The 14,452-nt window shown below is 39.2% G+C and overlaps 1 protein-coding gene and 1 pseudogene across 1 annotated transcript; both read left to right on the forward strand.

Annotated features, from left to right (window-relative positions):
* Positions 1-1,284: 1,284 nt before the first annotated feature.
* Positions 1,285-7,279, forward strand: LOC127688320 (tripartite motif-containing protein 43A-like). Its single transcript, XM_052186829.1, has 6 exons — positions 1,285-1,692; positions 2,295-2,390; positions 3,121-3,354; positions 4,535-4,557; positions 5,217-5,308; positions 6,786-7,279. The coding sequence occupies exons 1-6, from the start codon at positions 1,285-1,287 to the stop codon at positions 7,277-7,279; spliced, it is 1,347 nt and encodes a 448-aa protein (XP_052042789.1).
* Positions 7,280-11,303: 4,024 nt separating this feature from the next.
* LOC127689679 (protein LLP homolog) lies at positions 11,304-11,671 on the forward strand (annotated as a pseudogene).
* The last annotated feature ends 2,781 nt before the right edge of the window (positions 11,672-14,452 follow it).

Below are 14,452 nucleotides of genomic sequence, written 5' to 3' on the forward strand. Positions count from 1 at the left end.
TGGGAAATGCATACCTGTTGGTTAGATAACCAAGTCTCACATAGACACGTGAGCTTCATTTATACTTCAAGATTTCTTCCTACAAACTCAAGGCAGGAGTTGTTTTTTGGGGAAGTAAACAAGAGTCTACAAAGAATTGCCCCTGGGCTGATGGCATGGTTGAGCAGTTAAGAGCACTGACTGCTCTTCCAGAAGTCTTGAGTTCAATTCCCAGCAACCACAACCTTCTCTAATGGGGATCCAATGCCTTCTCCTAGTGTGTCTGAAGACAGTGACAGTACACTAACATATATAAAAAATAAATAAATATTTAAAAAAGAATTTACCTTGTGTTCAACTTGAGGGTAGCAGGATTGCTTTAGACTTGACCTGATAAGCCAGGCATGGTGGAACACACCTGTAATTGCTGTACTTGGGAGGCAGAGGCAGGCGGATTTCTGAGTTCCAGGCCATACTGGCCTACAGAGTGAGTTCCAGGACAGCCAAGGCTACACAGAGAAATCCTGTCTCGGAAAAAAAAAAAAGGAAGAAATGACCTGATATATTTTTGAAAATCTACTGGATTAGATTCATTCAATTGGGAAGAACCACACTAAATGTTGCTGAGATCATTCCTCCAGTCCATGGGTTGAGGGCTCCAATGAGGAAAAAGGGGGAAGGGGAGCTGTGGAGCAAGCTTTCCTTTGCTCTTTGCTTCCTGATTTTGGAAGTCAGGAGAGCAGCTGCCTTGAGCTCCCGCCACCATTTCTTCTTCACCATGAAGAAGACAGCATAAATTCTTATTCTTTTAGGCATTTTGTAGCAGAAAAAGAGAAGTGAGTGATATTTCCCATGAAGATTCAAGGGATGGGGAAGTGGAATCTGAATAAGAAACTAAAAGTCAGATACCAAACAAAGCTATTCAGGAGAGAAGTCATGAAATAGTGTGCATTTTCTTGGATAGACAACAAAGGAAAGAGCTATTTACTCACGTGCCTGCAGTGAAAAGAGCAGATGGACTTGGATCATTCCTCCATATGGTATTTTTTCTCTATAACATTGGAGAGGAATGTCTCTGGCCTTTGAAAACTACCAATGTGGTCTGAAGTCTATAGGAGGAATGTAGATGGTAGATCTAGAATGGTGTCACATCAATCAATATGTAGGGAAAAGTTGTTGGGCAAACAAAATAAGTCTGTATTTATTGCCACAATCAGAAGTTAACTACAAGTTGAATCACATTTTGTCTAGTCTCTTGCTCCTCTCTGGTAATAATAATAATTCTACTTTTCCCCCCTCAGAAAAATGGAGTCAGACATTTTGCAAACCCCCCAGGAAATACTCAACTGTTTCATTTGCCAGAGCATCTTTATGGATCCAGTCTTCTTAAGGTGTGGCCATACCTTCTGCAAGGCCTGTCTTATCCTTTCTTCAGAAGATGTTGGAATCCCTGACCTCTGCCCTATATGTAGGCAACCATCCAATTGGACATTCAGAAATAGCATCACTATCTGTTACCTGGTATCTGCTGTGAGAAAAAACAGGCTCATGAAGTATTTGCATTCTCAGGATCAAAAGTGCATGACCCACAAGGAGAGAAAGACGACATTCCCTGGTGAGAGCAGGGTCCTCCTCTGTCAATTGTGTTCTGACACCCAGAATCACAGAGGTCAGAGACACTGCATCATTGAAGTGCATGTTTGTATGCAAATGGTAAGTGATATTTCTGAAAAAAAATGAGAGCTTGAGAGAGGGAGGCTTAGCAGACTATGTGGAGAGGCTTGTCCTGATTCTGAGGAATCCACTGTGCTCCAAATTTTGCCAGTTTTTAAACAAAGAATGAGGAATGACGATAAAATACAAACATTCCATGACAGGTGCAGAAGTATAAATGCCATTTCTAGTTTCATGATTCATTATGTTCATGTCATTGAAAAGTATAATCATAAATATACATCTTTAAAAACTGCTTTAAAAACTGACATGAGACTAAAATCCCAAAAGTACATTGGAATGAGGTGGTTAGAAGCATCTGGGGATCCCAGTCGGATGCTAATTATCCAGACAATCATCATTTTCAGTCCATCACTTTACTTGAGCACAGGGTGGTTGTGATTGTAATTCTATAGTCTGAAATCTAAAGTTCCATAGTTATTAAAATAAAATAGAAACAGCACTGTGATTCTTCTTCTACCCTCCATAAATTAATTGTGTTCAGTGCTAGAGTTTGTCATTAGGTAAATTACATTATTTATGTAAGGATGATATTCATTTATTTACTTATATAATTATTTACTTTTATTTATTTATTACAGATGAAACTTGAAAATAAAATGGCATCTTTATTGAAGAAGATCCAAGAACAGCAGGAGACTCTAAATGCAGAGAGGAGAACAATCTTTCAGTGGTTGGTGGGTATGAGAGTGATGTGTAAAGTCAACCAGATGCAGATATCTTGCAAAGTTGGTCATTCACAATTTGAGGGTCATACATGTGAAGTGATGCTAGGAAATTCTTTTATGTTAACCTTAAATTCTTAAAGGCAAAATCCAATTTTGAACACAGAGAGAAAGGCCTGGCCGTGTGGCAGAGAAGTTTGATATTACATCTTTTTTAAAAAGGGAAAAGTTTGATATTAATAGGCGATTTTCTGAGTGTTTAGCAGAGTACATCAGACTCTATGAACTCCACTTGTAATTTTGGTAACAATGTATGTACAAAGTTGCACTTTTTTTTCTTTTTTGGTTTTTGAGACAGGGTTTTTCTGTTTAGCCCTGGCAGTCCTGGAACTTACTCTGTAAACTAGGCTGCCCTCAAACTCACAAATCTGCCTGCTTTTGCCTCTGTTGCTTTTTTGAGTGAACATTGTATCAATCAAAACCTTTTCCCCCCAGATATCTCAGAATCTCAATTAATAGATGAAAATGGTAAGGGAAAAAAGGATGGATTTGTTTGTTTCCTCTAATAATAATGAAGAAATGTATAAAATCAAGTGATTTACATTTTCTGAAAAGTGGGGTCAGTAAATCAGTGTGTGCATCACCCTGATGAGATCCTGTAGGTGAATTTAAACATAGAAGAACTCAGTGGAGAGGATCAAATACTCTCCAGATGTGATCTAGGATGTCCCTTTTTCTTCAGCACTATGTGGCCCTACGGGGGGAAATGATCAGGTCAGAGTATAGCAAACTACATCCACCTCTCAAAGAAGAAGAGAATCAATATATGGTGTGTATGAAAAATCAAAGCAACACTATTTTAGAGGAGTTCAAGAAAAGTGAAGCCATGATGGTCCACAAGAGGAGTCAACTAATAGAAATGTATCAGAAGCTGAAGGCAATGTCTCAGAAGCCATATGAGGTGCTGCTGCTGCAGGTAGGCATGGAAGAGGGCTTGAAACAGCTTTATTGTCTGAGGCCACACCCGTGACTGTTACATGTGAGATCCCTTTCTATATCCCCTCTACTTATTATCAGGTTTTAAGAAAAATCTGGAGAGATAATTTCTGTAATAACCTAAAATAGCAAGCTTGTTGACATTGTGTCAGAAGTTTCCCCATTGAATATCTAATTTTTTTTTTGACTTTGTAGCTTGCTTCATTGAAACCCCAAATTAAGTGATTCTTGTTACCAAACACTCCATTTTACCTCTACTTGGATATTAGTACAGTTTTAAAGTAGTCTACAAAAAGTTTGTTCTTTTTGAAAGCTGTAATTTTGAGATTTCTTTGGAGGTGAGGGATTTGATATATGTTCTTCTGTCTTCTTTTCTTTTGTTTTTGTTTTTGTTTTTGTTTTTGAGATAGGGTCTCTCATGTAACTCAGTCTGTCCTGGAACTCACTCTGTACAACACGCTGGCCTCGAACTCAGAAATCTACATGTCTCCCAAGTGCTGGGATTAAAGGCATGTGCCACCACCTCCCGGCAGATATATGTTCTTCTTTATTGGCACAATGGGCCTCAGATTCACAGGATTCCTGAGACCTAAACCCAAAATTCTAGAGTTACAGATATGAGGCACCATGTAGGGCTTAGGCCTCAGTTTTAAAGTATCTTTAATGAACGTATCCCATGCTTTATGTACAAGATCAAAGAAAGTCCTCTTTGCAGACAACTGCGTGTTACAAAGCAGTGTATAACTCCTACCTATATGCTTCTCAAATATTCTCACAGTCTGATTTCATTAAATATTCCTTCCATATGCTAATCCATGTCATTACCCTGGGACCTGAAAATACATTTGCAGGATGAATCAGTGTAGTGACAACTGGCAATTATCTTTATATATAAAACTTTATGGACTAGAGAGATGGCTCAGTGGTTAAGAGCACTGACTGCTCTTCAAGCAGTCCTGAGTTCAAGTCCCAGCAGCCACATTGTGGTTCACAACCATCTGTAATGGGATCTGATGCCCTCTTCTGGTGTGTCTGAAGGGAGCAAGAGTGTACTCATATACATAAAATGAATAAATAAATCTCTAAAAAAATATGTATATATAGAACGATATTGTGGGCTGTTCCTTCAGATATCTAAACTTCTCTTGTTTTGTTTGCAGGATTTGGATGACTTGTTCAGAAGGTGAGTTTAATCCTCAGTGTAAGCCAGGATACCCTGAACTAAATTACAAAGCTGAACAAGCCCTCTTAGCAATGTACAAATATACTTCGTATAGCAAATACTTAGTTGTTTATGGATGATGGGTTTGGGATTATATTCATGGATATGATGCCTGTTTGGCGTTACCAGACAGTGTCTTTTCTTTTTCTCTATGAATGAAGCAGTGTATGTAATGGTCTTGAACTAAAATGTGTCATTTTCAAATCCTAATCATTGACGCCCATGGGCTGTACTTTCCTGGTAGTAGAAGAAAGGGGCTGGAAGCATGGGAAAGAGGTTGGTAACAGGAAGGGCTTGAGAGAGAGCATCTAAGAGGAAGCCACCCTGTCTCCTGACCATGGGGTTTCTTTAATATCAGAAAATGTTCTGTGTGAAAAATGTTCAGGTGTTTCCTTTTATTAATTTGATTTGTTAGGAATACCTAGGTGAGTGCAAATGTGTGCGGGACACAGAAGCACTCTCAGGAGTCTGTCCTTTCCTTACACCATGGGTTCCTGAGATTGAACTTCAGTTGTCAGGTTATGTGACAAGGGTTTTAATACTTAGCTCCCAGTGAAGATTTCTCCTCAGTGCTGGGATGATGTCTGTAGCACATGACAATCAATATCTTCTCCTTGCAGGAGTGAGTTAGTGCTGCTGACACAGAGAATGAAACCAAAACTCAGTGCCCATCCTAATACAGGGCTGACTGCAAGGTTCAAGTACTTCCAAGGTGAGTGTCAGCACTGATATTATGACCAGAGTTGCCCTTCAATAGTGAGATGACCTTTGTACAATGAATATTTTAATTCCCTAAAAATATATGTCTAGTTAAGCCACATTGTAATCATATTTAGGTAGATTTTTTTTCACAAACAAAGATTAATGAATACCAATTTAATGATGTACATGATTCAGGCTTAAAATATAATATCACTAGTTCCTTGAGACACACAGAATGATTAATTCAAGACAGTTTAATATATATTAAGCCATTAAAATATTTGTATGATTTCTATTAAATATTTTAGCAATTGTTTTTTTTTATTTTAGAGACATTATTTTTCTTTGTATCCCTGGCTATTCTGGGACTAGCTCTGTAAACCAGGCTGGGCTGGGACTCACAGAGATCCACCTGCCTCTGGCTCTGGAATGCTTTAATTAAAGACACGTGAAACCATGCTCACCTTTCAGTTGAATTTTCACAGTGTATTATACTCCATAGATTAAAAATTCACAAGATATAGTGGCACCTACTTGTAATCCCAGTATTAAAAACATGGAATCAGGAGGATTGCCCAAGAGTTTGAGGCCAGATAGATTGACATAGTGAGTTCCATGCCAGTCAAGTGTATATAGCAGGAAATCCTGTCTCAAAGAATCTACAGAAATGATCACACATGCACATGCACACACAAAACCCAAATAGACAAAGTCATATATCACAGGCAATAAAAATACAATAAGTTGATAAGACATGGAGCAGTCTGAATCACACTTGGAGATCAAAATGTGGATTGTAACATCACAAGGAAAGAATATCAGAGCAACCAGGGTTTAATTAAATGCAGACAATTGCTACTAGGGAATAACTTCTAATGCATGCTTAGATTTATCTTACAAATCTGCATAGTGGGATGAAAATCAAAACCATAAGATGAAAGCAATCATGACCTAGGACAAAGGAATAACTTTTCATGGAGACTCAGGGGTACAGCCTTCAGGGGTCCTCATTGCACTGACACAGCTTTTTTGCCTGGTGTAACTAAAGCCCCTGACAGAACTGTGCAGTTCTGTGCTGTGGCTTCTACCTCTGCAGCTTCTATAGATTTTCAAAGCAGTTTTCATTATGTGCTCATTCTGTTTCTTTGGGAAACCTCTTGACTTTGATTTACCTGGGCTATACCCACCCTTCCAGTCTTAGCCTTTCTATTTTTAAAACCCAGGAAATCTCTAGGGACCCCTCTCTCTCACACCCGACAAATGTAAATATTTGTTTTTAACTAAAATTTCTTTCTTTTTTTTGATTTTTTGTTTTGTTTTGTTTGAAACAGGGTTTCTCTATGTGTGGTCCTGGGTGTCCTGGATCTCACTCTGTTGACGAGCCTGGCCTCAATCTCAGAAATCCGCTGCCTCTGCCTCCCAAGTGCTGGCATTAAAGGAGTGTGCCACCACGGCCCAGCTAACTAAAATTTTGTCTCTTCCTACAGTGAAGGTTTTCTTTCAAAATTTGATCATATACAACTGTTACCCAAGCTTAGTTTTTGGTGTCAGAAGATTCACCTCTAGACCTTGCAATGAACATCCATTTCTGGCTGTACCTGAATCCTATCGTGCTTCCTGGGGAGCAGAGAGCTTTACCACTGGAAAACATTACTGGGAGCTGGATTTGAAGGACCATGAGCAATGGGCTGCAGGGGTCTGTGACAATGTCTGGTTAAAAAAGAGAAATTTTGAGATTGGATCTGAAGGAGCATTTCTTCTTGTGTGTTTGAAGGACGGTGATCATTACAGTCTCCTCACTACCTGCCCAACATTTCATCACCACATAGAGAAACCAACTGGTCAGGTTGGCGTGTTCCTTGATTGTGAGGGTGGATGTGTGAGTTTCCTGGATGTAACCCAGAGTTCCCTCATATACAGCTACTGCCCTGGAACTTTCCATTGCACTGTCAGGCCTTACTACTGTACTGTCTACACATGATCATAGGAAGCTATATCCAGTATGCTAGTGCTTTTCTATGATAATGTGTCCCCTCTTTATTGTGATTAAATATTGTGATGGTTTGTATATGCTTGGCCCAGGGAATGGCATTATTAGAAGGTGTGTCCATGTTGGAATATGTGTGTCACTGTGGTTATGGCCTTAAGACCCTCATCCTAGCTGACTGGAAGCCAGTCTTCCACTAGCAGCCTTCGGATGAAGATGTAGAATCCTCAGCTCTCCTAGGACAGCCAGGGCTACACAGTAAAAACCCTGTCTCAATAAACTAACAACAACAACAATGAAAAAAGAATCCTCAGTTTTGCCTGCACATGCCTGCTCCCACTTTGATGTTGCCATGCTCCCACTTTGATGATAATGGATTGACCCTCTGAACCTGTAAGCCAGCCCTATTTAAATATTGTCCTTTTTAAGACTTGCCTTGGTCATGGGGTCTGTTGAAAGCAGTAAAACCCTAACTAGGACAAATATTACAATGATATAATTTTTATTTATTTATTTATTTATTTATTTATTTATTTATTTATTTATTTATTTTTTGTTTTTTTTTGGAGTTGGTTTTTTCCAGACAGGGTTTCTCTGTATAGCCCTGGCTGTCCTGGAGCTCACTCTGTAGACCAGGCTGGCCTCGAACTCAGAAATCTGCCTGCCTTAGCTTCCCAGAGTTCTGGGATTACAGGCATGCACCACCAGCAGCCGTCTTAGAATTAGAACTTTTAAGTGTGCTCAGTATACAAAGTGGGATTCCAGGACTATTGAATTATTATGTATCTATGTGATTCTAGCTTAGTGGTATCAGGCAGAGGTACAGAGATGTACTGTAGGCAGATTTGTTGATCAATAAAAGCTTGAATCCCTATTTGATATCAACAAATATAATTATTTACCATCTGTGAACGAACCATGCTCTCATCATTCAGAGAAAAGGGATTTTTTTTCCTAGAAAGAAACGAAAGTGAGTTTCCCGCTCTTCTTTTATTTCCATTATTTTATAGCTCTTTATGTTGTGGACACACCTGAAACATGTTAATTGTCCCCAACATAAAACAGCTTTAAATATCGATTATTCTTCCAGTCTGAGAACACACAATTGTTTTATGACATTCAAAAGCTACAATTCTCTTCTGGAAACCTCTCATTGGTGGTTTGCTAGAGTGTCCTGTGCACCTGAGAACACTGAGAGAAGTAGATTGTAATGTCCATCCAAGGCCACTTTCTTTCATCATCCTAGACTTTTAGAAATCTTAAATTTTTGCCTTCCTTTGGTTAGCCAGCATGGTTCCCTCTGTCTTTATCATGTTGTTCCTAAAGGCATAATCTAAGTTACGCTTCTTAATATCCCAACGTGGAGAAAAGATTTTACTGCCTTGAACATTTATTTGTTCACATAAAGTTTGACTTGTGTGACGCCTAGGCTCTGACCAGAATATTACACCAAGGACTATACAGAGACCTCAGAACTTAGGGTGTCCCTTTAGGAATCATATTTCAAATATTATCTTAGAAAAGACTAGAGTGATCAAGAAGACAGTATACATAAGAAATCACACGTGATGACTACTTGGCCAGCACCAGGTATTTGAGAAGAATAATCAACAATCATACAATTCAATAAGATCTCAACACATAGAAACATTAAGTTCAAAGGGGATGATGAGGTGTTTTATATTTCTAATGCACCCATTTCTATTAGAAAAAGAGAAAGCAAATGTTGGGGTTGCATTTAAATAATGTCACAGAGAATTTTTTGTGTTTTTTTGAGACAGGGTTTCTCTGTGTAGCCCTGGCTGTCCTGGAACTCTCTCTGAAGACCAGGCTGGCCTTGAACACAGAAATCCACCTGCCTCTGCCTCCCAAGTGCTGGGATTAAAGGCCTGTGCCACCACCACCCGGCTCAGAATTCTTGAGAAAATCTGAATTCCCCAATTTCCTGAAAGATTACATTCCAGACTTAAAACATAATTTTTGATACATCTACAATACAACATCTTATATGTAACACTCAGGAAACTTTGCAGAAGAGGCAGATACATCATAAGAGCCAGAGCACCAGAACATCTGCTTCAAAATAGGCACACCAAGGAAGAGGGAGTTGAAGAAGGTTTCTTGGGTGACTATACAATATAAGAAATTGCCTTAAATTAATATAAGATCTAAAACACACAGTGGTCAAGAGTACTGACTGCTCTTCTGAAGTTCCTGAGTTCAAATCCCAGCAAGTACATGATGGCTCGTAACCATCTGTAATAAGATCTGATGCCCTCTTCTGGTGTCTGAAGACAGCGACAGTGCACTTACATATAATAATAAATAAATCTTTAAAGAAACAGAAGAACAGTCATGGCATCTCAGGGGCTTATCTCCTGTTCCAAGTTCCTCAAATGCACATTTGGGGTGGGCAAAAGGCCTTCATTTTGGCTACTTTTTACAAAATATAGAATATAGATCCTTTCTTATTTAATTATTGTTATCTTTTGAATTCAATGTAATAAGCTGAAACACAAAACTGATGTATATACATTTTAAAATTTATTCTTAAATACAATACAGCCTGATCATATCCTCTCCTTCTTCCATTTTTCCCAGTCCAAAACTGGGCAAGGCAACTCTAGCAGGAAATGTGTCTCAAAAGCAGACAAAAGAGTCAGACCTCTTTCCAATTTTAGGAGTCCTACAAAGCCACAAGCTAAAAGCCATAACCTGCAGAGGACCCAAAGCACAGACCAATGCCCCAGGATTGCTGCTTCAGTCCCTGCTTAGTTGATTCTGTGGGTTGTATTATCCTAGTGTCCTTGATTCCTCTGACTCTTATTATTCTTCCTCCCCTACCCCTTGCTGAGCAGTTGTGGTGCACACCTTTAAGCCTACTACTTGGGAGACAGAGGCAGGCAGATTTCTGAGTTCAAGTCCAGCCTGTTCTACAGAGTGACTTCAAAGACAGCCATTGCTACACAGAGAAACCCTGTCTCAAAAAAAAAAAAAAAAAAAGTCTTCCTCCCCCGCAGCCATAGGATTCCTTGAGCTCTGAGGGCAAAGACCTAAATGGAGTACTCCAATTTGTGTTCTCTCTCTTCATCTAATGTATAGCTATGAGTCTTACACTGACTGTCATCAACTTCTAGGGAAAGTGTCTTTGATGATTATTGAACTAGGCCCCAATCTATGAGTGAAGCAGAATACCACTAGGAATCATTTCATGGACTTATTTTTCCTACCCTAGGTCCTTGTCTATTCAGTCTCTATTTCTTGATTATCCAGGTAGTGTCAGACATGGCTCCCTCTCTTGTTGTGTGGTTTGAATTAGACCACTCACAATTTGACTACTCCCAAAAGTTTTTCTCCATTGCCCCAGCACATCTTTCAGGCAGGATAGATTGTAGGTATAAGGACTGTACCTGGGTTCATGTTGCAATCCCACCACTGTAAGTTGCCTGGTTATAGAATATGGCTGGTCCAGGCTCTGCATCCTCCATTGCTGAGAATGGTCTTTAGGGTCACCTTTGTACATTCCAGGGATTTTCCATTTCACTAGATTTCTACATCAGCTCCAAAAGTCAACCATTTCCAGTTGACTCTCCCATACTCTCCCTCTATTCCTCCTTGAGAACTTGATTCCTTCTGTTCCCATCCCTACCTACCCTAGTCTACCCTCAAATGTATCCTACTTCCTCCTTGTCAGTGACATACATTTGGCCCTGGTAGAACCCTCCTTGTTAATTGGCCTGTCTGGGTTGGTGGTCTTCAGCATGATTATCATTTACTTAACAATTAAGAACCACTTATAATTGAATGCATACCAGGCTAGTCTTTATGGGTCTCTGTTACCTCATTCAGGGTGTTTTTCAGTAATTCCATCTATTTTCCTGAAAATTTCATGATGTCATTTTAAAAAATAGCTGTGTAATATTTCATAGTATAAAAGTACCAGATTTACAGCTGGAAGTGTCTGTGCTTCCGGTTGGTGTTCTAAGCATGGTCAGCAGTAGTGTTTCTCAGGTAAATCATGGGTCAAAGGTTGTGGGGTAAGTGGAAAAGGAAGATGCTTGCTGAGAAAAGAAAGAAGAATTCATCAAGGGAGCTCAACAGACTTAAAAATATTCTCAGAGTTGATGGTGATGCTTTAATGAACCTCATTGAAATAGAAACTGTGGTGGTACCCAAACATTGCCAGGAGAAAATGCAATATGACATGGATGATGAAAAGGATAACATGAAATGGAAACTGAAATTAGGAGAAACAGAAAGACTTTAGACCAACATGCCTAGTACCCAGGGTGGATGAACCAGAGGCAAAGAAAAAGACTGAAGGCCAAAAGAGAAAAGAAACAGGGGAAAGGCAGAGCAAAGGTTGTGAAGAACATGGCTTGGTAGACCCTTAAAGAGTGGAAAGAGAGCCAGGTATGGTGGTGTACCCCATTAATTGCAGCACTCAAGGCAGAGGCAGGTGGATCTCTGAGTTTGAGGCCAGTCTGGGCTACATAGCAATTCTAAGATACCCAGAGATCTTTTACACAGAGAAACCCTGACTCAAATAAACAAGCAAACAAACAAACAAACAAACAAAAAAAACCCCAGAAGCTATTTGTTTTCAGTTTGGAATTAGTTATATAAGTCACAACCAAAATAACTCATTTGTGTTAGAAATGTGAATAAAATATCTTTGGTGATGAAAGATTATTATACTGAGTTTGGGACTGGATACAGCAGCCTAGACACTGAGTATCATGAGCATTAGTGTGCTTATACTTATTTGATCTTACAAATGTCCATTATACTCAGTGCCAAAACATGCTCATATCAACAAAGTTTGCGCAGAAAGCTATTATGCTGTCATATTCAAAAATTGCTTATAAAGGGCCTGAGGATGACGCAACCTCTGTTCCTTGTTGGGTGGCTCACAACCAGCTCCCTGGTATGCGCCCTCTTGTGGCCTTCACTGGGACACATATTCATATGCACAAGTTTCCACTAATAACTAGATAACTAAAAAATAAAGAATAACTAAAATATTGCTTTTGGCAAAATGGCCATTTTAACTATATTGATTCTACCGATCCATGAGCATGGGAGGTTTTCCCATTTTTTGAGGTCTTCTTCCATTTCCTTCTTCAGAGTCTTGAAGTTCTTGTCATACAGATCTTTCACATGTTTGGTAAGAGTACTGTTTGTGGCTATTGTGAAGGGGGTCATTTCCCTATTTTCGTTCTCAGCCTGCTTATCCTTTGAGTATAGGAAGGCCACTGATTTGCTTTAGTTGATTTTATAACCTGCCACTTTGCTGAAGTTGTTTATCAGCTGTAGGAGTTCTCTAGTGGAGTTTTTTGGGTCACTTAGGTAGACTATCATGTCATCTGCAAATAATGATAGTTTGACTTCTTCCTTTCCAATTTGTATCCCTTTTACCTCCTTATGTTGTCGAATTGCCTGAGCTAGTACCTCAAGTACAATATTGAAAAGATAAGGAGAAAGGGGGCAGCCCTGTCTAGTCCCTGATTTTAGTGGGATTGCTTCAATTTTCTCTCCATTTAGTTTGATGCTGGCTACTGGTTTGCTGTATATTGCTTTTACTATGTTTAGGTATGGGCCTTGAATTCCTTTTCTTTCCAAGACTTTAAGCATGAAAGGATGCTGAATTTTGTCAAATGCTTTTTCAACATCCAATGAAATGACCATGTGGTTTTTTTTCTTTGAGTTTGTTTATGTAGTGGATTACATTGATGGATTTCTGTATATTGAAACCACCCTGCATTCCCGGGATAAAGCCTACTTCATCATGGTGGATGATCGTTTTGATGTGTTCTTGGATTCGGTTGGCAAGAATTTTATTGAGTATTTTTGCATTGATGTTCATAAGGGAAATTGGTCTGAAGTTCTCTTTCTTTGTTGGATCTTTGTGTGGTTTTGGTATCAGCGTAATTGTGGCTTCATAGAAGGAATTGGGTAGTGTTCCTTCTGTTTCTATTTTGTGGAATAGTTTGAAGAGTATTGGTGTTAACTCTTCTTTGAAGATCTGATAAAATTCTGCACTGAAGCCATCTGGTCCTGTGCTTTTTTTGGTTGGAAGACTTTCTATGACTCCTTCTATTTCTTTAGGCGTTATGGGACTGTTTAGATGATCTCTTTGGTCCTGATTTAATTTTGGTATTTGGTATCTGTCAAGGAAACTGTCCATTTCCTCCAGATTCTCCAGTTGTGTTGAGTACAGGCTCTTGTAGTAGGATCTGATGATTTTTCCCAACTCAATTCTTCACAGAGATAGAAAGAGCAATTATCAAATTCATCTGGAATAACAAAAAACCCAGGAGAGCTAAAACTATTCTCAGCAACAAAAGAAAGTCTGGGGGAATCAGTATCCCTGACCTCAAGCAATACTACAGAGCAATAGTGTTAAAAACTGCATGGTATTGGTACAGTGACAGGCAGGAGGATCAATGGAACAGGATTGAAGATCCAAAAATGAACCCACACACCTATGGCCACTTGATCCTCGACAAAGAGGCTGAAAACATCCAATGGAAAAAAGATAGCCTTTTCAACAAATGGTGCTGGCTCCACTAGAGGTCAGCATGCAGAAGAATGCGAATTGATCCATCCTGTGTCCTTGTACTAAGCTCAAATCCAAATGGATCAAGGACCTCCACATAAAACCAGACTCTCTGGAGTTAATAGAAAAGAAACTGGGTAAGACCCTTGAGGACATCAGTACAGGGAGAAAGTTTCTGAACAGAACACCAATAGCGTATGCTCTAAGAGCAAGAATTGACAAATGGGACCTCATAAAATTACAAAGTTTCTGTACGGCAAAGGACACCATCAAAACGACAAATTGGCAACCCACAAATTGGGAAAAGATATTCACCAATCCTACATCAGATAAAGGGCTAATATCCAATATATATAAAGAACTCAAGAAGTTAGACTCCAGAAAACCAAACAACCCTATTAAAAAATGGTGTATAGAGTTAAACAAAGAATTCTCACCTGAAGAACTTCGGATGGTGGAGAAGCATCATAAAAAATGCTCAACTTCATTAGTCATTAGGGAAATGCAAATCAAAACAACCCTGAGATTTCATCTTACACCAGTCAGAATGGCTAAGATTAAAAATTCAGGAGACATCAGGTGTTGGTGAGCATGTGGAGAAAGAAGAA

This window comes from Apodemus sylvaticus, chromosome 7, assembly GCF_947179515.1.
Source record: "Apodemus sylvaticus chromosome 7, mApoSyl1.1, whole genome shotgun sequence".
Lineage (NCBI taxonomy): Eukaryota > Metazoa > Chordata > Mammalia > Rodentia > Muridae > Apodemus > Apodemus sylvaticus.

Coding starts and splice junctions, on each gene's coding strand:
- LOC127688320 (XM_052186829.1), top strand. CDS start 1,285: ATGGAGTCAGACATTTTGCAAACCCCCCAGGAAATACTCAACTGTTTC. Junction 1,693..2,294: donor TGCATGTTTGTATGCAAATG/GTAAGTGATATT, acceptor TATTTATTACAG/ATGAAACTTGAAAATAAAAT. Junction 4,558..5,216: donor TTGGATGACTTGTTCAGAAG/GTGAGTTTAATC, acceptor TTCTCCTTGCAG/GAGTGAGTTAGTGCTGCTGA.